Genomic DNA, 26,797 nt, shown 5'->3' on the forward strand with positions numbered 1-26,797 from the left:
TTGTAAAAAGTCGTCTATGTAGTAGATAGACAAAGGTTCCCCTGACTACTTCAAGCACCAAGCAGCTTGTTAAGTAAGCTATGTTTTGGTAGAATAATATGATATGGTATTGAAATTACAGTTTTAGTGACATGACATTTTAGTCCTCCAGAATAGCAATGCATGAGATAATACCGCTCTTGTCACATGATAACGTGACCATTAGCCATTTAAACATATGTCTCAGTTACAACCAGTTATTTAATCATTATTTGTTTACCATTCCAATTCCTTAAATAAAAAAATTGTTCTATAGAATTAATTATAATATACATTATTATTGCTAATCATTTAGAGGTTATTTAACTTTTCCTCTATGATTAAACCTAATATCATATGTCTAATATACGGGTATTAGCGTGACCTCAATAAATACAGACATTTATAAAATGACTGAATTATAATTAAACATGAATTTATCACGTTTGCCGATGTGTGGTGACATCATTAATATTTCCGCATCAAAAATCATATTTTTGCATGAAGGACACTCATTAATAATGAAAATTATAATAACTATTTATCATGCAGTGATTTAGGCTTACGCTGATCTTATGTTTCAAATTAATTTAATTTGCGATTAGACTCACATTATTGTTCATTAAAAAAAGCTAAATTTGCTTAAATGCCGTCTACATAAAGTCAGTAATTCATTTTATAGTAATTGCGTAAGATTTTACAATAATCTGTCCGAAGCTGCTCAAAATGTGACAGAGCCGAAATTCAAAACAATTTTTGTGTAACAACAAAATTATTTAAAAGAGCAACACGCAAGTTTCTCGCTCATTCTTCTTATTCATGTTTTCTTTCTTAAGCTTTCTTTTTTCTTTAGCTTTCGAATGAGCGGTAGATTGAAAAAAAATTGATGATTATTCAGAAGTGCTTCAATGTAAGTTTATTTGAATAAATGATTTTCTATTCTATTTCGGACGAATCATGTAGACTGCGCCATTCGTTTGGAGTATTTGCAAATGCGCTAATCGAACAGCGTTGTCGTTACGATTCGGTCGACTCTTACAGGAAGTATGTGGCCAGACTAAACGTTCTTAAATTATGATTATTGTCGAAAAACATTTAGTTTTTTATTATAAAGTGCCATAGCAAACATACTGCCGGCATACCTGCAAATTCGTCACAATGATCTCAATGTCCTAACACTTTTTTTTCTTATCCTCCACTGGTGTCCCGCCAGTATACTATATGTACTATTATATACCGTAGCCCAGGTCTTATGGATTATACATGGAATGGTGCACCCACCTGTGATAACGGTTTACGGCGGGGCATCAGTGGAGAATAATAAGTAGAGCATGAGGTCAGGTCAGTTAGCCCATCGTGATAAATTCGCCATAAATTTATCAGAATGGTTTCCTTGTAAACCATCGTGAACCACGTAAAGATCAACTTGATATAGTATAGATATAGACTTACGGAACAGAGACGTGGTCGCTAACTATGGGCTCCATCAACAAGCTCAGAGTCACTCAGAGGGCAATGGAGAGGGCTATGCTCGGAGTTACTCTGCGTGATCGAATCAAAAATGAGGAGATCCGCAGAAGAACCAGAGTGACCGACATAGCCCGAAGAATTGCGAATCTGAAGTGGCAATGGGCAGGGCACATAACTCGTAGGACAGATAGCCGTTGGGGCAGTAAAGTCCTCGAGTGGCGACCACGAACCGGAAGACGCAGCGTGGGAAGGCCTCCAGCAAGGTGGACCGACGATCTGGTCAAGATCGCTGGAAGGCATTGAGTGCGAGCAGCGCAGGACCGATCGTCGTGGAGATCTTTGGGGGAGGCCTATGTCCAGCAGTGGACGTCTTCCGAGCTGCGATGATGATGATGATGATAAGATTTATCGTAATGTAGACTACATTCCTAAAATCCCCTTCACCCCCGTAGCCTAGTTTACCTTGAATAAGTATGAAGGTTAGTAATAGGGCCAGAACTTCATATTATTAAAAATTCCTTCCTACCTACCCAAGAATAGTTGCCTCCTGAGTAGAGCCGTAGCAAAGGAGGGTGCAGACGACCAGGAAATAGAGTGATTTCAAAATATTTATTTATTAATTCTTTACAATACCAAAAATATATGTAATATAAAAATTATACCTTACAGAGTAATTAAGGTATAAAAAGTGATCTAATAAATACTTCCAAAACGATCTTTAAGTGGAGTAAATATATGTATACCATATTTTAATGGCTCATCTTATAATACTGTTTGTGGAGTACAAATAATGTTATTAAATAAAATTAGTGCATGTTATTGTACAGTAAAATAGATGATGGATATAAGAGTAACTTAAATATTTAAATATACTCACTGTCTACACCCACGTGCAGTTATTAATGACCATAATAAGATATGACGACACGTATTGTGTCAATGACAATGATCATGCGTATTGATGATATAATAAAGACATACGTATGTTTATTAGCTAAACTATGAGCAAATCCATCTTTTTTATTAGTCGATAATTGGTATAACTGGCGAGGCGCCCGGCTAAGCATGGGTATGCTATCGTAATGTTGAAGGGATATACTAGCCAGCGTGGAATTTACCTTTTTTTTTATATAATAGATATATATATTTTTTTTAAAATAGAACTAGCCTGAATATTTTTATTATAACATTAGCTCCCCGCCAAAGTAAACCGTTAACGCAGGCGGGTGCACCATTCCATTATCATCCATAAAAAAAAAACATTAGCTATCTGTGAGTAAAAGTCCGGTCAAAATCAGTCCAACTGTTTCAGAGATTAGCAAGAACAATTATTTGATGTAAGTATACGCATTTAGTGAAAAGCTGTTAATTTTAAATCACAAACAGACACTCATATAGAAATAAATATTTAAGTGTCTATTTGTAATTTCAAAGTAACATATATTTTTTATTAATGAACATATATGTACATATAAAAAGTTCTAGGTGTCTGTACCACAAAAACGGAGCTAGCAACAATTATTTTGGGCTGTGACGGTATCAACAAACGGTAAAAAGCTTCACAGTAGCTGCAAGTGATTTGTCGTTATTGACCTTTGATTCAAATACACACGGGTACATATTTTAACTGTGGCCGTTGCGTAAATATATGTTTTTTATAAAAAAAAATTGTAACCTACCTGAAATTACAGCAACTTCTTACATGTACATGATGTACAATTACGTGGAATTCAGAATATAAATAATTTTATGTGTAGCCGTCGTTTAGCTACGGTTGTTCGACAAAAAATTGGTACAATATGAAACCATGAGTCAAGTTGTTTGCTGAAACTATTTTGATTTGACAATATACCTGTATATTTTATTAAAGTTCATATTAGTTTTAGTCATTTGTAAATATCTTTAAAATTAAATATAATATTTATCATTTTCATGTATATATTCAACTTTATTTCATGTAGTCATAGGATGTTTGTCGTTTTTATTTTTAAAACTAATTTATACGTTAGTAGTACAATATAAAATAACACTAACACTACAAAGGTCATAAATAACTTTGAATTAATTATTAATTTTATATTTATTAAATGTAGATATCGTAAATTTCAATAACTATTAATTCATTAATGTTTCCAAAGGAATATATAAAATATTTAGTAGGATGCTATTTTTACACACTACAGAAAATTAGAGTGTTATAAGTCTGACATTCCTGTATATGTTTCTGTGCCTGTCTGCGATATCGTAGCTCCTAAATTGCTAACTGAATTGTTTACGATGAGCTTTTTGTTTGTTTGTAATCGACGAAATCAAAATGAGTGTCATCCTCAATTTAGGTCATTTTTTTATTCGGCAGTTACTTAATTCTTGTAATTATACTAATTTTGATCTCAGAAGCAAAGTTCGCGCTCCAATTACGATCCTGTATGTTTTCATATAGTTACCAGATGATTGACTCAATGTCACATCACAGTATTATATGAATGGAATCAATACCAGATATGCAATTACTTTGAATGATTCTAAATGATGTCATTTTATTGGTATTTGACTACTAATTTCAGTCAGTTATTTTAATTTAGACATTATTGACGGGCAATAAAATTTATTATTGATTGTATTTTTTGCGTTTACCTATTATATTGATATGAGATAATATTGTTACAGCTTCATCATTTAGAACTAGCTGTTACCCGCGACTACGTCTGCATAAACTTTCAATATAAATTGAAGACTATTTCAGCCCTTTCACGTTTATTTTTTTTAATTAAAAATAGTTGGTTTTCACAATCATAACATTATCATAGTATGGACTCATAAGTAGTAACAGACCCGCCTAAGTCTGGGTGTTCATAATTTTGATAACTTTACATATATTAACTTAATATATAGCTCAAATTACCCTGGAATAGTTGTTCCTCTTACTTAGACTTTTATATTAATAATTCTGGAGTTTGATTATAATATTTCCATTTTATGTCACAGTAATTTCATTGCCATATCTCTCTAAAACTAAATATGTATGACTTTGTATAAAGTCAGCCACGGTAAATTATTAGTCCGTGCATTTAAATAAAATTAGTGATGTAATACTCATAAAATGTAGCTGTACCACTGTATATGTGAAGGAGTTTGTAAAATCGGGTATTTTAAGAATTAAAATAAAAAATAAATTCTTTATCTGATACAGTTTAAATAACTAAAATTAAGCGAGGGAATATTGTTTTTTAATTTGTGTCTATATTTATTTTAGTCTAGATTGGTCTAATTCATACCTGGATGATGTCAGTGCTCGTTCAATGTTAAATTTGTTAAATGGGCAGGAAATTAGTTTTGCTTTTTGTATTTGTAATTAAATTAAGACCTGTTTTAGGTTAGGAGCTTTTTAGGATTATGTGAATATTTATATATAATTATTTCTATTACATTAAATAGGGACTTATCCTACAGGTGGGCCATCAACAGTTGAATTGTATATTGGTTTTTTATCCAAACCAAATAATTAATAGTTAGATTTATTATTATATCGTACTCTGTAATTTCACTATCCATCCAGCAGGAGTTAGCTTCCTTTCGCTTCATAAATTCTTGCGATTTTTTAACTACTCTATTGTTGTTGGCTGCAGCAGACCTTTACAACTTTACCAGATGAAAATAGGGACTAGTGTAGAGGGCGAGTTTTCTTAATGGCAGAAGAACTTCTGACTTATGGGGCCGCTGAATTCCAATGCTTAACTTTAATCTGTGGTCACAGTCAGGGGTCCGAACTACGGCTCAGGCTGTTAAAATTTCGATCTCTATTAGAATCAGGGACAAGGAAATGGTTGTAGGAGAACATGTGACAAGGAACCTATTTTTTTTTGGATGATAATAGAATGGTGTACCCGCCTGCGCTAACGGGTTACGCAGGTAGGAGGATGATAAGATGAGCATGAGGTCAGGTCAGTTAGCTCATTGTGACAAATTCACCAAGAATTTATCATGATGTTTTCCAGGGGAAACCGCGTGGATAAGGGACCAATTATAGGAGACGGGATATACCCATACCCCGTCCTATTCGCCTTCTACTCTAGTCCCCATGTTATGATGTAGGTAATATTCGTCAAAATGTAACAAACTGGACTAGACTACAAAGGAATATTAAATCCAGCAAATATTGCTAAAATACCGACAAGTTTGTGAATATGTTTGGCAAATAAGTATTTAGTACCTCGTTGTTAAGTGCGAATTTACATTTTTAGACTTCGATTTTAGGGCTTTGGTTGACTATATAAGCGATAGCGATTTATGTTGTTAATACAACATAAATCGCTGTCGCTTATAGAGGTAAAGATTTTTAATATATATATATACTGTAACAAAAATTGCTTTAATAATAAGTATGATTTATTAATATATGCGTTGGGGACCAATGGCTGCAAATGTCTTTTGTATTTATTATCTATTATTTTTCTTTTTTTGTATGTTTATACATTTATATTTTATAGATATTTCATTCTAAGGTTCGTATCTGTATATATGCTATTTTAGATAATACTATCAATTACCTACTTCATCTGCTATTTTTAGATTAGTGATAGTCTATGTCCGTCGATGTAAAACAATCTTCCCGATAAATTTAATTTAGATCCATTCATACGTCTATATGTGAAAAGATAACAAACAAACAGACTTTGTCATTTATAATGTTAGTATAGTAATCCTATAGTAATATAAACGCTATAGTCTATCGAATACGTCCGTATCTCAAATGCATTAGTCAGTACATCAGCCTTGTATTGACGGGAATTTGCAAAAAATCTACCTTGAGACCACTTAGTGAACACATAATTCCTAAACAAATGCTCTGTAATCGTATTAGAAGTAGTTAGTTCAAATTTACAGTAAAAAATATTTATTCATTGGCCTCTTATTAAAGTCGTAATTTATTATATCTTTCCCTACAGTCCTGTTTGATTAGGTTCAAATTAATTCAAAAATTATTTATACGACATTTGAACTGAATTTTCTTATTAATATTTTTTCCCTACCATCCTATTCAATATACAGATTCAATTAAGAAGAACTGGCATGAAACACAACACATTTCTTTTTTTAATAGACAGTTTTTTTTCATTCTTACGTATGTAGATATCTAAGTCTTTAAGTGAGAATCCCGTGCATGAACTATTATTGCCATACACGTTTGATCAATTGGGAATAAGAAGAAGGTAATTTGTGTTACGTTATTTTTTTTATTCAATCGCAGTTCTGTGACTATTACACAATCGCGTCATGCTTATCAAATATAACGCTTTAAGCATATGTAATATCTACAAATAAATATAATAATTAATGAGAGTTTTTTATGCTTCCGTCTTGTAATGTATACACTGACAGTGTACCAATGAAGAATATAGGATGAACATGAAGTCAGGTCAGCTAGCACATCGTGGCGAATTCACCTAGAATTAAGCACGTTAGTTTCCAGAGGAATACTTTAAAGGTCGACTTGATAAACCACATAGCTGTTAATAAGGCAGCAGTCCCCATTAGCAACAGTCCTTTCTCCCCGTTAGCGAGAGTTAGGTACGTAATGAAGAATATGAAAGTAGAAATGTGGTTGATATGCGAACACTGCCCAGAATCTGCGGTATTACACAAGCTGGCTGGCATACCGCATACGTTTTTTAGAAAATCGTAAGCGAGTCGTTTTAAAAGATATATTAGGTTTTAACATTTCTATATCTTATTTGTTTATTTCTTTTAATTAATCAAGAGACCAAGATCTAAGTGCCTTATTGTCTATGATTATCTTTGATGGGCATGAATGAATCGGCGTTATATCAGTTATAAATAGTTTAAGTAGATTTAATAAGGCAATTGTCACACAATTTCTTCTGCATTTCTTCGCGTTAATTAGTGAACAGTGTCATTTCAAAACTGAGAAAGTACACGTCAAAGTACCTACATGTGTAAGGCCATGTGGAAATAATTCGGAATATATACCACCGTACCGTATATCAAATCAAAAATTTATTAGCCAAATAAGTGCAGTCGTTTAGTTGAGAAGTTATTGAGTTACCGAGGTTGATTGTATAAATAGCCGACTGCAAGCTGCTTGCTTTGTAAGATATGTTTCTGTTAAGAGATAAGATAGGATAGTGAAATTACAGAGGACGGAAGCATGAGGTCTATGTAGGTTGTCTTGAATTACAGCACATGAGGAGACAGTCATCGCATGACGATATGATATCCATACTGTTCTTCATATAGGTATTTGTTGCTACTTCCATCAGTTTCCTGTGAGTTTTTTAGACATTGACAGTCGAGTTAGACTGGTATTTTGTGCATTATTGAATACAAAGGCAACATATTACGTTGTCTGATGTCATCGCAATCAGCTAATCTGGAAAATAAACAACCAATTAGCAAGTCCAAAGTACAATTTTAAACGCAATGCAATCTTGCTGAATGCAGTACAATAATCCATCGCTGAATTAATGAAATTGTATCTTCTGGTATCTAGTTTAGGAATAGTATAAAGCAAAGTAGCTGTTTTATGACTGCCTCAACCTGTTTCACCGTTTATTTTATTTTAATCCATTGCGTGGACTAAATAAAATGAAATTGATATTGCAGTCTTAACACTTCTGACGAAATGCATATGAAAATATATACGGTACTTACGTAAAATATTAATTTTAAAAATTTGTCTGCCTGTTCGCTCTGGTTAATCTTTGAAACGGCTGGTCCGATTTTGACAGGACTTTCGCTCGCAGATAGCTAATATTATAATGAGTAACTCTTGTTTTAGACATTTTTATTTATTATAATAAAAGAAAATGAATGGATTTATTATAATTAAAACCATGAAGATAAGTAGTCGCAGGTAATTGCTAGTCTATACTAATATTGTAAAAAGATAAAGTGTGTAAGTTTAAATATCCATGGTAAACTCCGATACTACTGATCAGATTATGAATAGATATCTGATTTATCTGAGATAGCTATAGAATATCACGCTATGACGAATAGGAGCGAACCTGACGGAAACTGCAATAAAAATGTTACAAAAACGGGGAAAAATATCGCAGACGTAGTCGCCAATAAAGGCTATAGTAACAAGATAAAACAACAATGTAGGTAATATTAATAACGCAATAATAAAATGTATTTATTTGAATTTAATACAACAGAAGGCCTTCACGATTATTATTGGTGTAATTATTAATTAACAATTTTATAACGTATCTACATTGTTTCCTTAATGTTCGTAAAATGATTTTCTTTAATCAAATTGTTTGCTTCCTATTACTCACAGTTGGCTTATTTTATTTAGATCAGTTTGTTATTTTATTTCAGAGTAGCAATTGAAAAAAGGACTATATTTAGAACATGAAAAATAAACAATAATATACCTAACTACATTAGAAACTTTTAGGACGAGCACAATAGATCTATGCAGGTCGCAGTGCTTTAAGTCTTAGCACCTGACAACATCCAAAACCTCCAATTAAAAAAACCCTTAGCAACTAGTGCCATATCTGGGGAATTTATTTATTTTTGTTTTTTTTTTTAACATGCATAAGGTGTCACCTATATTTTTTTAATTTTAATTTATAAATGGCGTAGGGAAAAGTTTCACAAAATTAATTCTTTAGATTGGAAGATATTTTACGCATGTATTATATATCAGCATGCCTCTACTGGACACAAGTTTAACATGTTCTATGAAAATTTTATTGTAATTATTTCAACCATTTTTACGTGAATCATTAACAAACAAAGAGTTTTCGTCCCGTTACGATTTTTTCGTCTTGTTTCTAGATGAAAAAATCTATTATCTAGGTGAAAGTCCCTTTACAACTAGCCTTATGTTTACTACAAATAATTTCCATGTCAACATTAATGTTGCGATATATATAATCTGTTTAAAACCAATCTGTGGTACAAAAAAATACCATACCATGATAACAATGTTAATAACACCTTCAAGTAAAATACAATACATATGTAACGCCTACCTTTTGAGGTTGTGATCGTGTCAAGCCTAGTACAAAGTGAAGCAGGGTTGCCAACATTCAGACATTTAGCCTCGGTATCATTGCCTTACCTTTATCCCATTAACTAGCTGACCCACACAAATTCGTCTGCATTACTCTTATATTTATCATATATAATGATTGACACAATGTACATGGGTAGTCAGTCTCTTTTTAAATTATAGCCTGTGTTATTTTTTTATTTGCTCTTTTTTTTCGTTTGTTGTTTATATTGTATTTTTTACATTGCACTGAATAAAATATTTTTCTTTCTTTCTTTCTTATTCTGATGTATAAGCTATATTACTGTAAGGTTTCATTACTTTTAGTATTTTTGTTTGAAAGAGTAACAAACATCTTGGATGGATGTTTGTTACTTTTTCCATTCATCCGTACTCACCAACTTTTGCGTTTATAGTATTAATAAGATTGGTGTTGCCATTATCTTCTACCTGTCCTTATCTACTCTCTTATTGTGTATATTATTTTCGCACAGACAATAACTTAGCCTCGTACGCAGGAAAAAAATGTGATAAAATCTCGAATATATTGTACATTCTCATATTTGACCGATTTTCGTAAAATCGTATACTAATTTGTACGTGGATTAAAATATCCTCGAAGGCCAAAAATCTTTTATATATACTAAGATCCTCGTATAATTAGTTTTACTGAGTTGTGAAGCTTCGCCAGTATAACTATCTATCTCAGATATCTGCTATATTTTTTTCAAAATTCTCCTAAAATTCAAATTTTGAAGAAAAATACCTTAACTAAGATCATTCCTTAAGGCACGTGATTATAATCCAATATAGTAGTCTATACTGTTTTTTTTTATATTGAATCTGAATACCTTTATTTTATTACGCTTTTCTGTCCACAGATCTGATCTGTTTTAGCCAGCACACTTGTCTTCCTATTTTTATTTACCCCTCCATCCTCCTGTTTAAATTTTCCCCACAATAATTTCCACTAAATATCCCCCAAATGAGGTAAAACACCTAAACTGGCATCACTGAGCCTCGCCTATCCCTTTGTAATGTCAATCAGTTGGCAGGTGACCTTACCTAGTTAACAATGAAGTCATAACTCTGAACATCACGGCAAACACTTTGATTCTCCACTATGACCATAAATAATAATATTTGTTGATGTTGCAAGTGTATAGATTTGTCGAAATGATTGATGAGCGTTTGTTTAAAATATAAACAGATCGGGGCTTCAATATATAATGTCATTTTTTAACTGGAATGGGAAATATGGTGACGATAAGTGTCAATAGGCGCCTATACTAGATGCTTTGCCACGTGGAAAATATAGTATAATAGGTAATATAAATACTATTGATATTTAAATATAAAAAAAAAATATTTATTCGGCAGAAGCCCATATCATAATTCTAACATTTTAATTACCTTTTATTGCAAATAATTCTGATTTTAGACTATAATATTCTTTTATAATGAACGAATAGATATGATACTCTAAGAATAGGAATTATTTATTAATGCCAATTGAATTACAAGAAAGAAATGCTTTTAAAGGATACTTCATTAAAGATGGCGAAAGGGCCGGTTCAGCGTATGCGGACAGGATGCTCCTGTGCAGCGTTGGTTTTCATAAGCCATAGCTGTTCTTGTTTTAAACTTTTTTCACGGTCATTTACAATCATATCTCATTACATAAGCGAAATGTTTACCACAATGACGCAGTCACAAACGTTTTGGTCACGGGTTCACTAGAGATGGCAGATGTAAATAAATAATACGATCTGACATATATGTCTACTTGAAAAAAAGAAAACGAGTAAACAGATTTGTCTAGTTGCGCACAACGCACAGCTAAACAGTCTTTTTTTAACAATCATTAATGTAATATTATGCTGACAGAGTTCCCAATAATAGATTTTCTCATATATCTTGCATACACAGACAACGATCACTTGCATTTCATTCATTTACTAGCCACAAGTCCCGACTTTGCACGGATGCATTAGAAATCTTTCAATTTCTTGGCTTGTTCTATACTATAAGACGCATGTATAGGTACATATAAACCTTCCTCTTGAATCACTCTATCTGTTGCTGAAAACTGCATTCAAATCTGTTGCGTAATTTAAAAGATAAAAGACAACAGCCAGCTGCGCCTATTTTTTTAAATACTATGTTAAGATTAAATTTTTATTATCCTAAACTTGTAATACAAGAGAACAAGAGATTAGAGAAAAGGTGTCAGAAAGTGGTGGCGTATGAATAGAATAGTGAAATATATATACTCGGTTAATAATGAAGTCAATATTATAAATAAAAAATAGAAAATAACACAATATGCTATATATAAAATATATAATAATAATGATAATAATCTCAGGACAATTCACACAGCGCCATCTAGACCCAAGTTAAGCTAGTTAAAGCTTGTGTTATGGGTACTAGATAACAGATATATTGTTTTTTGTAAATACATACATATTATACATAGAAAATACCCAGACCGATACAAACAATCATACTTATGAATACAAATGTTTGTGCCGTGCTAGGAATCGAACCCGCATCCATCGGTCGTAAAGCGGTGTGCTAGACCGCTAGACCACCGAGATCGTCGTGGTAAAAAAACATATAATCATTTTGATTATATGTTTTTTATATTTATTGAGAAAACTACAGCAAATATTTACGAGTAAATTAATTACTGTATGTTAAAAGCAGGATAGCTTTATGCGAGTACAGGGCCGTCTATCGTATAGTATGTATGTACATGCAAAATTAGCGAATAAATATATTTTTAAATTAATGAATAGATAAAAGATACGCATTATATTGTTTTCTTAATTGTGATGCTGTTTGAAATAGCCTCAGGCGTATTATAAACTATTATTACAGTATTATGATAATTTTCAATTATTTTACAATATATTGCTATGAGATGCTCAACAACCTACTTTATAAGGTTGCGAGCCAAGTGCATTTGTGCATTATCAATAGTATAGACCAGCGATTCTTAACCGGTGGTCCGCGGATTACCTGGTGCTCCAGAAGCACCTAAAGTGACCATTCCTTAAATAGGATAAAAAATTAAGATGCTGTTAATTTTGATCCTTTTTATGCGTTATTTTTATATATAACATATATTATGGAAAATGTATTTACGCTAATATTTGTTTAATTGTAGTTATAAACAAAACATACAAACACAAAGAAAATAAAAATAAATCCCCAAGTATGACACTACTCTGCGGTGCAGATGAACAGACATTAATTGTAGCATATTATAGTTCCGGAAGGTAAACTATATGTTGCTGCCTCCTTTATGTTTAAGTTCTAATAAGCGGTGGCAAGATATTTTTGCAGTTTAAAGTCATATCCGTCAGGCAGTCCTTCCACGGATTTGGCGTGCCATCTGCACTCACCCCTATCGCATTAGAGTAGCCCGAAAAAAAACGAAAATGTCATGGGTTCATATTACAATTACAGAATACTGTACTATCCTTAGTTTTCATTTACCATTAAATGGTAAATGGTTTCAGGTCTTTAGATCAGATCTAATAAAGTGCAACCCCTCTTTCAATTATAGTTACGTACTCTAACAGACAAACTGCTTTCTGCGCTTTTGCTGCAGACAAACTGCTAAACAGTTTTGCGGCTTATTGTTTTTATATTATATTGTATAAATTTGTGTGTAAATAAATAAATAAAAGAAAAAGAAATCCATGGCGTAACTAAATTTTCAAAAATGGTCACCCATCGCTAAAAGTTAAGAACCACTGATAGATCACTGACAAATCAAACTTGCATTACCATATTACGAACTCAAGACCTTTATTGTATATACAAACCTTGAATTATTACTAGTTTATTACACTGCAAGGTTTTTTCTGTCTGCGTGGGGTACCTTTGTGTTACCTATTTTAGCCCCTAAGCAGAAGATATGGCAGTGAAATTATAGGGTTCGGAAACATGACAGCCTAGTCCTCCGAAATAGCAACGCCAATAGTAGTTAGGTCTATGGGCGTTACATGATGCCATGATATTCGTGGTAGACTAAAAACTAGGGTACAAACGCTCTCAAAACAAAATTTAATTATTAAAATAAATAAATAATAATAATTATTAGATAACTTTATGAATTTTTTTCTTTCACATATTATGTTATCTATATATCACATCTTATGTGCCTTCACCAATACATTTTGTGATAATTTTTATTTACGTAGACTTGTCTCTACTTGTTACAGCGAGTGTGTGGTAGACTCCAACAATCCTAATCAAGCCATATGGAGTTGTGAACAGGAGTTGTGCCTGATATCTGACGATGTGATCTCCAACGTCAACTACGGCAGCGAATCTTGGAGAGCCAGCAACTACAGTGAATTCTCTGGCAAGAAGTTAAAGGACGGCATCAAGTACAAATTAGGTAAATTACATTCTTTTCTAGAGAGGAAGGGTAAGACCAAGAAACAGCTATATCGAGGAGGTTAAGGAAAAAGTTGGAGTCGTGTCGTATCAACAACTAAAGAGATCGATGGAAGATCGTGGATAATGCCAAGAGCTCCAGTGAAAAGAACGCAGCTCTTAAATTATGAATGATTCTTCATTCTTTTTTATGTAATTGGAGTGGCAAACAAACTGATTTATCGATATGAACAGAACCATGATCATATAACGCCTGGTGACCACTTTGGCGAGACCATTCCAGACGACTATGATGTCATGTCTTCTATCCTGTAATTAGTAAATAGCTACCAAATTCAAATTCAAATTCCAAATATCTTTATTCATGTAGGTCTATTGCAGACTCTTATCGTCTCTCGTCAAATCTACGGTCAGTTCGGAATGATATCGAGATGAGAAGAACTGACAAGAAGCTCGTATTCTTTTCAAATAAATGTTGTACAGGTTTACTAATAATACACAGTCATTAAAATTCAAATTTGGGAGAATAGAGTGACTATTAGCATATGCTATCGCAAAGAACAAAAAATTTATTAGTGTTCCCAACCTGAACAGACCAGGCACCGCCTTATTTCAAAGTTTTTCAAGACATTTCAAAGCTAACAAAGCAAGCAGCTTGTCGACTGAATTTGGCGTTACAGAGGTACACCCATGCTGACGACTTTGTACAAAGTTTAAATATAGTTTAATCATTAACTAAGTAATCTATACATACATATAAATAAAATTGATGTGTCTGTTTGTAATATTGAAATAACCATTTTTTACTACATCCACATGCATATAAATGCGGTACATACACCAAAATAACATTTTTTACAATTTTTGTCTGTCTGTCTGTTTTCTAATGTCTGAAATGGCTAGACCGATTTAGACGGGACTTTTTTGGCAGGTAACTGATGTAATAAGGAGTAACTTAGGCTATTTAGGCTTTCATTATAGAAAAATAACGTTAAATTCCTCGCGGACGTAGCGCGGATACAGCTAGTATTAAATAGAATTGTACCACCAAATCAACAGACAAGCAGACAATATTCTAAAAAGTAGGTTTTGTCCTCGTTAATGTATTTACAACGTATATATTTTTTTTAATTAGAATCAAAATCCCGTGTAAAAACATTACATATAACACGGTTGTTACAATATTATTTTATGTAGGATAAAATATGTAACACAGTAATTAGTCTGACCACTAAACTCCTGTCTGTGGCCTAGACGGAAATGAATCAATTGTTTTAAAATAAATCAAGTTCGTTTACAAAATTACAAACAAGAATTCTATATTAGGTTAGGTACTAAACAACTGATATAAATACTTTTTTTTTTAAATATATACATCATACTACATGAAAACAGCCAGACCAATGCAAAAAAAATAATACTCATGAATACAAATGTTTGCATCGTGCGAGGTTACGAACCCGTGACAAGCGAAAGAAAGGTGGTGTCCTAAACATCTAGACCACCGAGAGCGTCAAACTAAACTGAATATTACATAGTATTAAGTATTTTAATATTTAAGATTTAAAGTTGATTTTTCAAATGCAGTTGGAGAAAGTTTAAACTTTACTTTCACTGCACTGTATTAGTGCTTTCAATTCAATTCTGTTTATCACTAAGTTCGTGACTAGAATATAATTGGTTTCTGCTTTCCAGTTCACAATATCTAGGCATCTAAACCGACTCCATAAAGGGAATAGTACTTAATACTATTGTATTTTTCAACTGACTCCTAAATAGATTGTTCTCAATGTCACGGTTTCTTTGGTAAGACAAATATATTACTGATTATATATTGATTATTTTCAAAGGTAGTCTGTGATATTAGTATTCATATAGAAGTAGCAACCGAACCCGGCTTCGTACGAATGCATTACAAATCTAGCTGTTACACTAGCTGTATTTGCAAAAAAATGTATTTAAGTATTTATACACTAGTTCTTCTTAGCTTGGGACTAACGCTAGGTTATTATTTAATTTCAATATAATAATATCTTCACAGGTACATTCCCGTTAACCGCGGAGACTAAACGCATGGGCGCCATCAGATACGACAAGAACATAGCTTACCCAAGAGACTTTGACTCCAGGTCATACTGGCCAGGGTACATCTCGCCTGTCATCGACCAGGGCTGGTGTGGATCCGATTGGGCAGTCACCATCGCTACAGTTGTTTCCGACAGGTGAGACTCTTAAACTTAAATATAAACTTTTAATTACTAACTATCTTCCAGTTCTGCTCGCTGCCCCCAGATATATACGATACGTATGTAATACTTTCATTACAATATTCTCTTCATTCATACGCATTACATGCCCCATACCATGCTATATAGCACAACATTAGTATGAATTATTATTTTACCAGTAATAGATCGATTTTAGTTATAGCACCACTAAGTAACCTGCCTTGTTACAACTCAAGGCAACTCGAGATGACACCTTGTTATGCTGGAGTGCAACTAAAAATAGGCGACGTGCACTCAGCGGGTACTTGGTTCCGTTTCATTAACTTAGGGTACTTGGACACGATGCGAGAATGCAAGATGTTGTTTTAACACTGAAGTACGCCATGACTTTGAACATAAGTGGTCACTACTGTTTCCACAATGCCGGAAGAAATGAATTTTATAGTGTCACCTCAGAAACACTTTCTACTAGTGTTATCCTATTGTTCTATTTAATTTCTATTAAGTTCTGACCAGTAGTTTTTAGTTATTCTTAATTATGAGATAGATATCGTGGGCTGATAGCGTATTATTCCCATTTTTTTGTGATCGTTTGCAGTTTACCGTAAGTTTCATTAACTTAGGGTACTTGGACACGATGCGAGAATGCAAGATGTTGTTTTAACACTGAAGTACGCCATGACTTTGAACATAAGTGGTCACTACTGTTTCCACAATGCCGGAAGAAATGAATTTTATAGTGTCACCTCAGAAACACTTTCTGCTAGTGTTAACCTTTTGTTCTATTTAATTTCTATTAAGTTCTGACCAGTAGTTTTTAGTTATTCTTAATTATGGGATAGATATCGTGGGCTGATAGCGTATTATTCCCATTTTTTTGTGATCGTTTGCAGTTTACCTTAAGTGGTACCTATTAATTCTGTATCAGTATAATTATTAGTGTAATAGCTGATTTTCTACTTTATCTCTAGGGCTGGCGACGTACCTATTAAATATTTATAAACATGGAAAGATTTAACTTAAATTGGAAATTAGGTACTATTATACTGTCACCTCTATTATGTAGTTAGCTTCGTTTTTTAATTTTAATTTAAATTAATTTTGTATGCTCTTGTTTTTTTAACAACTCGAAGATTTCTTATAATACCTGCTAAGAATTTTTCGTTATCCTATAATTTCACCATACCTACAATTTCACATAATTACACCATACTATCCTATAACACTATAATATAATAACAATCTGCCCGCATAACCGAAACAGGTTACACAGATTACAAAATAAGCTACTTGGTGGCTGAAATAAACGTACCCAGTCCTGACGCCTTTTGACAAAGTCTATCTAGATTATCCCCTACATACACCGTTTAGAATGGTCAAACCCTAAATATTGGCAGCCCTATTTATCTCTAAGAATATAAATATTCATACATACAGACAGATAATATTCTTCTCATGTTACTGTATCATATTAAAATGCATGAGTAAAACATATCCAATATACATTGGAATCCCGTTGATTATTACATTTTATGTACTTAATCTACGAGACTGTAGATTGTACTACAGTATACACCAATTGCAATATTATGAATGCGAAAAATTGTTTCTGTTTATTGCCTCTCTACAACTAAACGGCTGAATGGATTTTAATGAAATTTGACGTGAAGATAGGTTGTATCTCGAGGAAGATCATGGGGAATATTTATATCAAAAAAGCAGACGAACATAGCAAACAACTAGGTACATACACAATATATGGTGAATAGATTTCTTCTAGATAAGTACGTTACATTCTAGATGTTGCTATCATTTTTTAACAGCTGAGATAAGACCAAATGCAAAACCCCATTTATGTTAAAAAAAAACAATGAATTAAGTCTTATTATTGTTTAATTATTCATACGATATTTGAACTTAATTCTATGTCATAACTGATGGTGATATTTAGTGGATCAACAGCAGTAAATATAATTTCTTCTTGGATACATCACATCAGAGTTGCATAGGTATATGTTATTACTGTTGCTAACGGTAAATCAGTAATGTAACGTATGATGGTTTAAACGATTTCATTTCATCAATGTGCCTAATTATAACTATGATGTAGGTACATATAAAATTTACAATCAATTGTAAAACACAATACGCCATCTGTGCTGTGCAATTGGGTAGCAAACACTGAGCTCACTTCAAGGGTGGTTGAACAAGCAAATAAACAGGAGTTAATGTGGCATCGGCTGGTATTAAACACCATTCATAATAAACGAAGCGTGACAAATAAACACAGACAGAAAAACACATCATGCTGAATTATATTTACTCAATTATTTTATATTTGAAATATAGTAAAGACGGAATTGTGAAATTATTATTTGTTTTTGTAATTAGGATATTCTTCGATGATAGTTTCGTTCAGAAACTTTGGTCGAATAAATTGTAATAATAATATTTCTAAACATTCAAGTAATTAACTATACGACATATAAAGAACAACAAATAACTCAGCAGAATTTGTATTATAGATACTATGTTATGATGACAAATAAACACAAATTATTCATATTCATTTGAATATCAGTAATAATAATAAATATAATACTCTTGGATAATTCACACAGTGCATAACTTGGGAGTGCCATCTGACTCCCAAGTTATACACAGCTTGTAATATGGTTGATATACAACTGATAGAAACACTTAATAATATTTTTTTGCAAATACAATATATTGGTATATAAATTTAGTCACAAGGACGTACGTAAGCTATCTTTTATGTCAAAAAATCACTGGTAATGACTGACAGATAGACAGACACATGTAATGATATTAGTTTAGATAGGTTTTTGAATGAATTTGAATCCAGCATTATACCACGCGGACCGTGCTGCGGCATTCAGATAGATTGAAATTTTTTGTAAGGACGGTAAAGGCGCACACGTCTGCGCTAATGGTATACGCTTAGCAGGCACCTGTAGATGACGATAGTTTGAGAATGAAGTCAGGTGAGCAGACCTACCCATCGTGGCGATTCTTAAAAAAATAACCAGTATTGTATACAGGTAATCCTTATTAAGTACTAACAACACCCACCCCGTATAATTAGTCTAATTTCTACCATTATAAGAAGGTATCTAAAGTTTGTGAGTTTGAATATTCGGGGTAATCTCCAAGAGGTACTACAGATATCATTTTGAAAATTCTTTTAGTGTTGGATAGCCTATTTATCGAAGAGGGCTATAGACTATACGCTACGACCAACAGAAGCGGAGCTGCAATAAATAATGTTGTAAATACCGGAAAAATGTAACGCAGGCGACGTTGCGCGGGTCAGATAACAGTGACATAAGAGCCAGTACATGCCATGTTGCACTCCGTCAATGTAAACAAACACTAAGTGAATCACCGCCGCTGGCTAATTTTGCATTTTAGCTCTAATATCGGATAACAGATGCTTTTAATTACTAAGCGGTAATTAGTGCTAACTGTTAGCGAATTAAAATATGCCGGAAAACCCAACGATCAACGATCACGACAGCCTGAGACGCGGATCGACCTAGAAGACCTAGCTATGTCCTCAGATTAAAGTCATATCTCGGTATTTGCCCGACAGGAGTAAGGGTTCAGCAGCTCTATAAATTCTTTTGCGGGATTGTGTCTGCACGCGCCTCTATTATTGTGTGGTGAAGTTGTAAACACCAGCTACGACCAACAGCATTAGGATAGTTCGAAAAAGGCGTTATACGTGATATCATAGCCATGTTTCTCTCTTCAAACCATCAACCAGAATACAGCTTGCATGTAACTGATGGGAAAAGTAGATGAAACGGAGCCACTTATCTGCATATCAATGACATGTTACAAGTCAACAACATTCATTGCTATGCGGATGACAGTACCGGAGATGCCTTGTACAGCGGCCATGCTAATATGTCGCAGGCAAAAGTTATAGAGTACCGGAACAAACTTGTATCTGAAATCGAAAGTTCACTCCATCCAGTTTCGATTTGGGGTCTGAAAAATTGTGTTCAATTCAACCCCAAGAAGACACAAGTTTGCGCGTTTACCGCTTAAAAGATTCCATTTATCGTATCTCCTCAGTTTCAAGACACTCTCCTTGATGTGAAGCCAAATCTCGAGGTCCTTGGCGTTGATATATCCAGTGACGTTGAGTTTTGCGGTCATTTGGAGGACAAGGCTAAAATAGCCTCCAAAAAGCTTGGTGTGCTCAGTAGAGTGGGACGGTATTTCACGGCGGCCCATCGCTTGCAATTATACAAGGCGCAGATCCCGCCGCATATGGAATACTGTTCTCATCTCTGGGCGGGAGCATCACAATACCAGCTACTTCCATTTGACCGCATTCAGCACCGAGCAGCCAGAATCATTGGTAATCAACGTCTATGTGACAGACTCGACCCATTGGCTTTGCGGCGAGATATTGCATCTCTGTGCATTTTCTACCGCATATATCACGGGGAGTGTTCTGAGGAATTGTTCGGATTAATACCAGCTGCTGAGTTTCACCACCGTACCACCCGCCAGAAACTGAAATACCATCCTGATCATCTGGATGAATAGCGGTCTTCCACAGTTCGGTTTTCTAGAAACTTTTTGCCTCGCACAACCACATTGTGGAATCACCTTCCAGCAATGGTATTTCCGAACCGATACGATATTGAAACCTACAAGAAAAGAGCTTATCCCTTTTTAAAAGGCCGACAACGTACTTGCAATTCCCCTGGTGTTGCGGGTGCTCATGGGCGGCGGTAATCACTTACCATCAGGTGAGCCGCGTTCTCGTTTGTCACGTGTTATAAAAAAAAAAATTATGTAGAAGATTTTGTAGTCTCCTTTTCAGTTACTATTTGTTTGAAGTTCTTAATTTTACCTGAAAAACCTTCATTGTGGATTTAGAACACTCTTTGTAAAAAAGTCGTATGCTAGGATAGTTCAATCACAGCTAGCCGCTTTTAGCCGCTTATCAAGATTAGATAAGACAAAGAAATTATAGTATTTGGAGGCGTAACATGATCTTTCAGAATGGCAACGCAACTGTGTGGTAACACGGACGTCTTGATAAAATGATATATTCATATACGAGTATATAAGCGACGGTTACCACTTACCATCAGGTGGGCCATCAGCTTGTTTGCTAATCCAATTAAATAAAATATTACAATATTTTTTTTATGTAAACCGGAGATTTTATAAATTGCAGAAGACAGTGCAACTTCCTATCTAAATTAATAAATAATTCTAAGACCTTTGTAAGCTGTACTTCACAAATATAGAATTTGAATTGAAAAAAGGAGGAATAATAATAATAACCCCAAACTAAGCAGAGTCAACATCATCAAACATCAGTATCTATTTTACTTTTCCGATAAAATTTTCTGCTTCTCAATATATTTATGAAAACATCATGTATGCCAGGAAGAATATAGACAGTTTCAAAAGAGTTAGTGATTGCACTAATAAAAGCTTACGTAACAATAACAAACTGATTTTACCTAAATGTCGTTTGGCTAAAGTTAGTAATTCGTTTTATGGCAATTGCGTAAGGTTTTACAATAAAATACCAGAGTCTGTTATAAATCTGCCAGAAAAAAGATTTAAATGTCAAATAAAACACTTCCTTTGCAAAAAAGCTTACTATAAAATTGAAGAATTCGTTAACGATAATAATGATTTTAAATACATAGCACTGACAATATTATCTGATTACACTAATAATGAGTGCGTAGCGATTTCTATGTTGATTGTCGCATGCCTCTTACTTGTTACACTGTAATTATTTATATAAAAAAAACATCTATCAAAAAGAGCAACACACAAGTTTCTTGCTCATTCTTCTTGTGATGAATCTGCATTCCGAATGAGTGGTAGAATCAAAATATGACTATTCAAAAGTGCTTGTAATGAGTTTATTTGAATAAAGATTATTTCTATTTCTATTTCACCATAAGTTAATTTTTGGCTCCAAAAGTAGTCTCCTACATTTATACACGTTTTACGTAAAATTTTGCTCATAGCGTTTTTTATAATAATAATAATCTCAGCACAATTCACACAGCGCCATCTAGACCCAAGTTAAGCCAGCTAAAGCGTGTTATGGGTACTAGATAACTGATACAAATACATAGATTTTTTGGAAATACCTACATATTATACATAGAAAATGCACAGACCGATACAAACAATCATACTCAAGAATGTAAATGTTTGTGTCGTGCGAGGAATCTAACCCGCGACCATCGGAAGTAAGACGGTATGCTAAACTGCTAGATCACCGAGGCAGTCATAAGGTTTATATTAGCATTTGAAATATTGGTTAATTGTTTTGTTTATTTTATTTATAATTAATATTTTTTTATTTTGTTATAGTAAGTATATAATTCTATTGCAGATTCGCAATCCAATCAAATGGTATAGAGAAGTTGGTGCTGAGTCCTCAGACACTGCTGTCATGCAACAGACGGTACCAACGAGGATGCGATGGTGGCCACATCGATGTAGCTTGGAACTACGTCAGGGAAGATGGGTAAGTAATAGGGATACTACTATCTGTAGAAATAATCGATTTTGCCGTAATTGAATATTTTACTACAACCAAAATTTTTAAGTCCTTTGGTCTAGGGGTTGTCGGGGTTTTGTAACTCTTGGATGAAAAATCGAATAAATAAAATTCATAAATATATTTTTTTGAATATTTGTAATCGAGAACGAAAATTTTTATTTTTATACTAGTAGCACTAGTGGAAGATACACTGAGTTTGAAGCCAGGTCAGTTAGCACATAGTGATAAATTCACTAGAGATGTTGATAAATTCAGGCCAGTTTGAGAGGATCGCGTAACGTACAGTATTCTTTGTTAAATATGTAGATTAGATTGAGGTATACTTTGAGAACCTACTATACATATCTCTGGTTAATCTATAGCAGCCAACAAGAATTGTAAGCTGTGTACCGGTTGATGGGTGAGATATGGGATTGAAATTAAAGCGTATAGATACATTACATTTTATTCCTTCGAAACGGCAACAAATGAGGAATACTAACTGATGATTAGATGTCCGTGGTGCTTCATGTATATTAGCAACTATTACTTACCGGTGGGCCGTAAGCTCGTTTGGTAAACATGTACCAATGACATAAAAAAATTACAGATTACTAGACGACAATTGCTTCCCGTACGTGGCTAAAGTGACGAACTGTCCAGTTAAACCGAAGAGCGACTATCTACCAACCATGTGCACACCTGACATCCCTGAAAGAACCACCAGATACAAGGTTGGACCACCCGGCAAGCTGAAGAAGGAGGAAGACATCATGTACGATATTATGGAGTCCGGACCAGTGCATGGTACGTTCTATTTTATCTAATTTACAACTTATACACTAAGCTAACATCAGCTATCATTAGCCCTACCAATAGGAAAATATGACACGACATTGAGTTTTATGAATGAAAATCAGAGGCGTGCTCTTTATTACGCGCCCTAACAAATACTCCATTCTACTAATCAAGAACGTCGGCTGTTTTTGATTGAAAACCAAAGAATAGGGTTGTCGATACTTTGTAATATCTGTTAAATTAATTACATATTAATATCTGTTTATAAAAAAATATCGCTTTCAGAAAAAATATGATGCGAGATCAATTAGTTATTAGTAATATCAGTTATCAGTGGTTATATGTTACAGTGCTAGCGGCATATCATACTCATTCCGACTAACCTTATATTTGTAGCTCGACTAGGCTAGGGTAGAAGAAAATCTACGTACTGTCATTTAAAACGGTAACTTTCATTTCCTCAGCTATAATGACGGTGTATCAAGATTTCTTCCACTACCGCGATGGAGTCTACCGCCACACGAGATTTGGTGACAATACTCTACAAGGTCTGCACAGCGTAAGGATAATTGGATGGGGTGAAAACAGAGGAGAAAAATATTGGGTAAGTTATCTTTTTTTTTTAATATAATACACCTTTATGTCTGTTGCCCTAAATGACGCTAGAGGTACTTTTTTAATTGATGATAATGGAATAAATGTACCTGCACTAACGGTATAAGCTAGCGGGGCACGAGTAGAGAATGGTAGGATAAGCATGAAATTAAGTTAATACATCGTGGCAAATTCAAGAGGATTTAACGATGATATTCATAAAATACTGCGTGGAGCTCAACATGAGACGAAAAATTATTGGTAATGGTTCCTATTACCCTACCAGTCCCTATGACTAAAAATCCCCTCACCCTGTGCATAAGATTGTCTACAGTTGTAAAACAACTGTTCCTGAACAATTGTGTACCTATTATTAATAATAAACGAACCTCCTATCTCCAGGTTGTAGCCAACAGCTGGGGCGAGCAATGGGGTATTAACGGCTATTTCCATATCGCCCGCGGTGAGAACGAGTCCGGCATCGAGTCATTCGTCGTCACCGTCCTCAGTGACGTCATCAACGCGAAGAAATAACAACCGAGGACACACCTCATCACGCCGCTGTGTGTGGTGACGAGAGTGGTGAGAACCAGAAAGGGATATGTTTTGTTGAATAGCACAAGGAATTTTGCTTGCCCATTTTAGAAATCTTTCGCAGTAATGTTTCTATTGAAGTTTGAACGTATGCGTAGAGCCTTATTTCGATTATTTCGTGAAACGAAAACAGTTAATTGATTCTTTAAGAGAATGCTGATATATATAGTAATGTTGCTAATGTTAATATACATTCATTATGTAGAGACGAAGACAAAAAAACACACATTATATTTATCTTCTAACTACTCTAACATTACTAGAATACACTAGAATTATCCAGTAATAGCAGCTTTATTTTAAACAAAGTATGTTACATCTGTAAAATGGAGTGATGCGATATACGCGCACCACTTTTGAAGGAATAAGGGAAGCTGCAGTTAAATATTATAACGTTCTTAAATATAAATAGATTACTAATGTATCAATATTTCAAACACTAAGTTAACTGGCACGAATAACAAAGATAGACAAATCACAGTGGACCACACATTATATAAGAATTACTGCGAATGAGGTTTTATAGGTGAATTTATAGATTGGTATTTATTCAATAAACGTATTTCCCTTGTCGTTTAGACACTCATTTCTTCATGTTCATCCCAGTATTGTATGATAAGGACTGGAAGTTCAACGGTGTTACTACTCTGCCGACATCCATACGTAGACTTATTTTATTATAATAAGTACTTAAATATATTTCGATCTCGAAAATAAATTTCGAATTAACCAATAAAACATCTATTATAATTCGTCTACATTTTCTATTAATGTACACGTAATTTTCATGTTTTGTAACTTTAAAATTATATGTTTTTTAAGTAATTTCCACAGCATTATGTGTGTGATTCTAATCTTATGTTAGTTTTAACATGCAATGAAAATTACTTGAAATAAAATCATATGCATTGCGATATGGATTTGTAAACTTAATTATTTAGAATAAATATTTAATGTTCTTATACTCGACATTAGAATAATTCAAAGAGTATAATAATATTATTCCATATTTAAGAAAGTAAATCACATTCATTATGAACCAATAGCTTTATGAGTAATCCTGTATAGGTATTACTTGTATGACACATTAAGATATCACCAGATTATAATTATTGTCATCACTATATAATTTGCTATAAAATAAATAGTATTAAAACTTGTTGCACCAATTATCTATGATAAATTATAGCAATTAACTAAAATAGCAACTACATATCACACTTCCATAGAACAAGATAATAACAAATTAGAAAAGATATACACACGACTAACTAATTACTTTGTTTCTATGATATATCGCAGCGTGTATGTCGTTGTATAGCATATAGGGATATACATATACGATCTCCGACCGATTAGGTATGTAAGAAAGTATATTTTTATATAGGACGTAGAATATTTAAGAATCGAAACCATTAAGGTTATATATTTTCGTATTATTATTCAACAATGTAGTAACAAGTAATGCTGGAAGTTAAAAAAAATATTAAAAAAATGTTAAGATACAAGTTAGTTAATATATACTTATTGATTTTACTAGTTGACTAAACATTTTTGTATTCCATTTTCTTCAATTTGCCCTTTTTAAACAGCAAGTACAGTTCTAAACAAATTGATTTTCATTTTATATAAATTACTTTCTCTATTCCAGCGATATGATAATAAAGTAAAGGACTATTTAGTAAAACACGCTTTTATTTTCTTTAATATTATCGTACAGTATTCTTCACTGTACTTTTTGTGAATCTTTAACTGCCATTAAAGTTATTGTAGATTTAACATACTTACTTATATACATTATTAGATGTTTATACATCATTTATTTAACATAATATGTTAATTGTAATCATATAAAAATGTATACAAGTAATATGTACTTAATGTTACTTACATTAAATTAAGTGAAAATATAAATTTAAAAACAAAAAAAAACAACTAGTCTTAGGAGCGACATAACACAATTTAGAATTAAGTAACACATAAATATCTCATTATTAAAGTATGCTTTTAGGTTATAAAAATTATTATGTAGTTTAAATTGAATGCACCAATCTTATAATTGAAATAGAAATCACCATAATAATTATCACCGAGCTA

At 33.2% G+C, this 26,797-nt stretch overlaps 1 protein-coding gene and 1 long non-coding RNA gene across 2 annotated transcripts in view; one reads left to right on the forward strand and one right to left on the reverse strand.

Annotated features, from left to right (window-relative positions):
- LOC131849737 (uncharacterized peptidase C1-like protein F26E4.3) overlaps positions 1 to 24,925 on the forward strand; it is a 77,838-nt gene extending 52,913 nt beyond the window's left edge. The window contains exons 4-9 of the mRNA XM_059199852.1: positions 13,750 to 13,928; positions 15,969 to 16,149; positions 22,565 to 22,699; positions 23,325 to 23,521; positions 23,977 to 24,116; positions 24,509 to 24,925. Coding sequence (XP_059055835.1) covers positions 13,750 to 13,928; positions 15,969 to 16,149; positions 22,565 to 22,699; positions 23,325 to 23,521; positions 23,977 to 24,116; positions 24,509 to 24,640 — 964 coding nt within the window. The 3' untranslated portion in view covers positions 24,641 to 24,925. The remainder of the gene's footprint in view (positions 1 to 13,749; positions 13,929 to 15,968; positions 16,150 to 22,564; positions 22,700 to 23,324; positions 23,522 to 23,976; positions 24,117 to 24,508) is intronic.
- Positions 7,632 to 11,232, reverse strand: LOC131849738 (uncharacterized). The gene is made up of 3 exons (XR_009357805.1): positions 11,062 to 11,232; positions 8,158 to 8,253; positions 7,632 to 7,876 (listed from the first exon to the last, which is right to left on the reverse strand). It is a non-coding gene; the product is annotated as an uncharacterized LOC131849738 (long non-coding RNA).
- Positions 24,926 to 26,797: the final 1,872 nt, after the last annotated feature.

This window comes from Achroia grisella, unplaced genomic scaffold (assembly GCF_030625045.1).
Source record: "Achroia grisella isolate CSIRO2021 unplaced genomic scaffold, CSIRO_AGI_Agris_v1 utg660, whole genome shotgun sequence".
NCBI lineage: Eukaryota > Metazoa > Arthropoda > Insecta > Lepidoptera > Pyralidae > Achroia > Achroia grisella.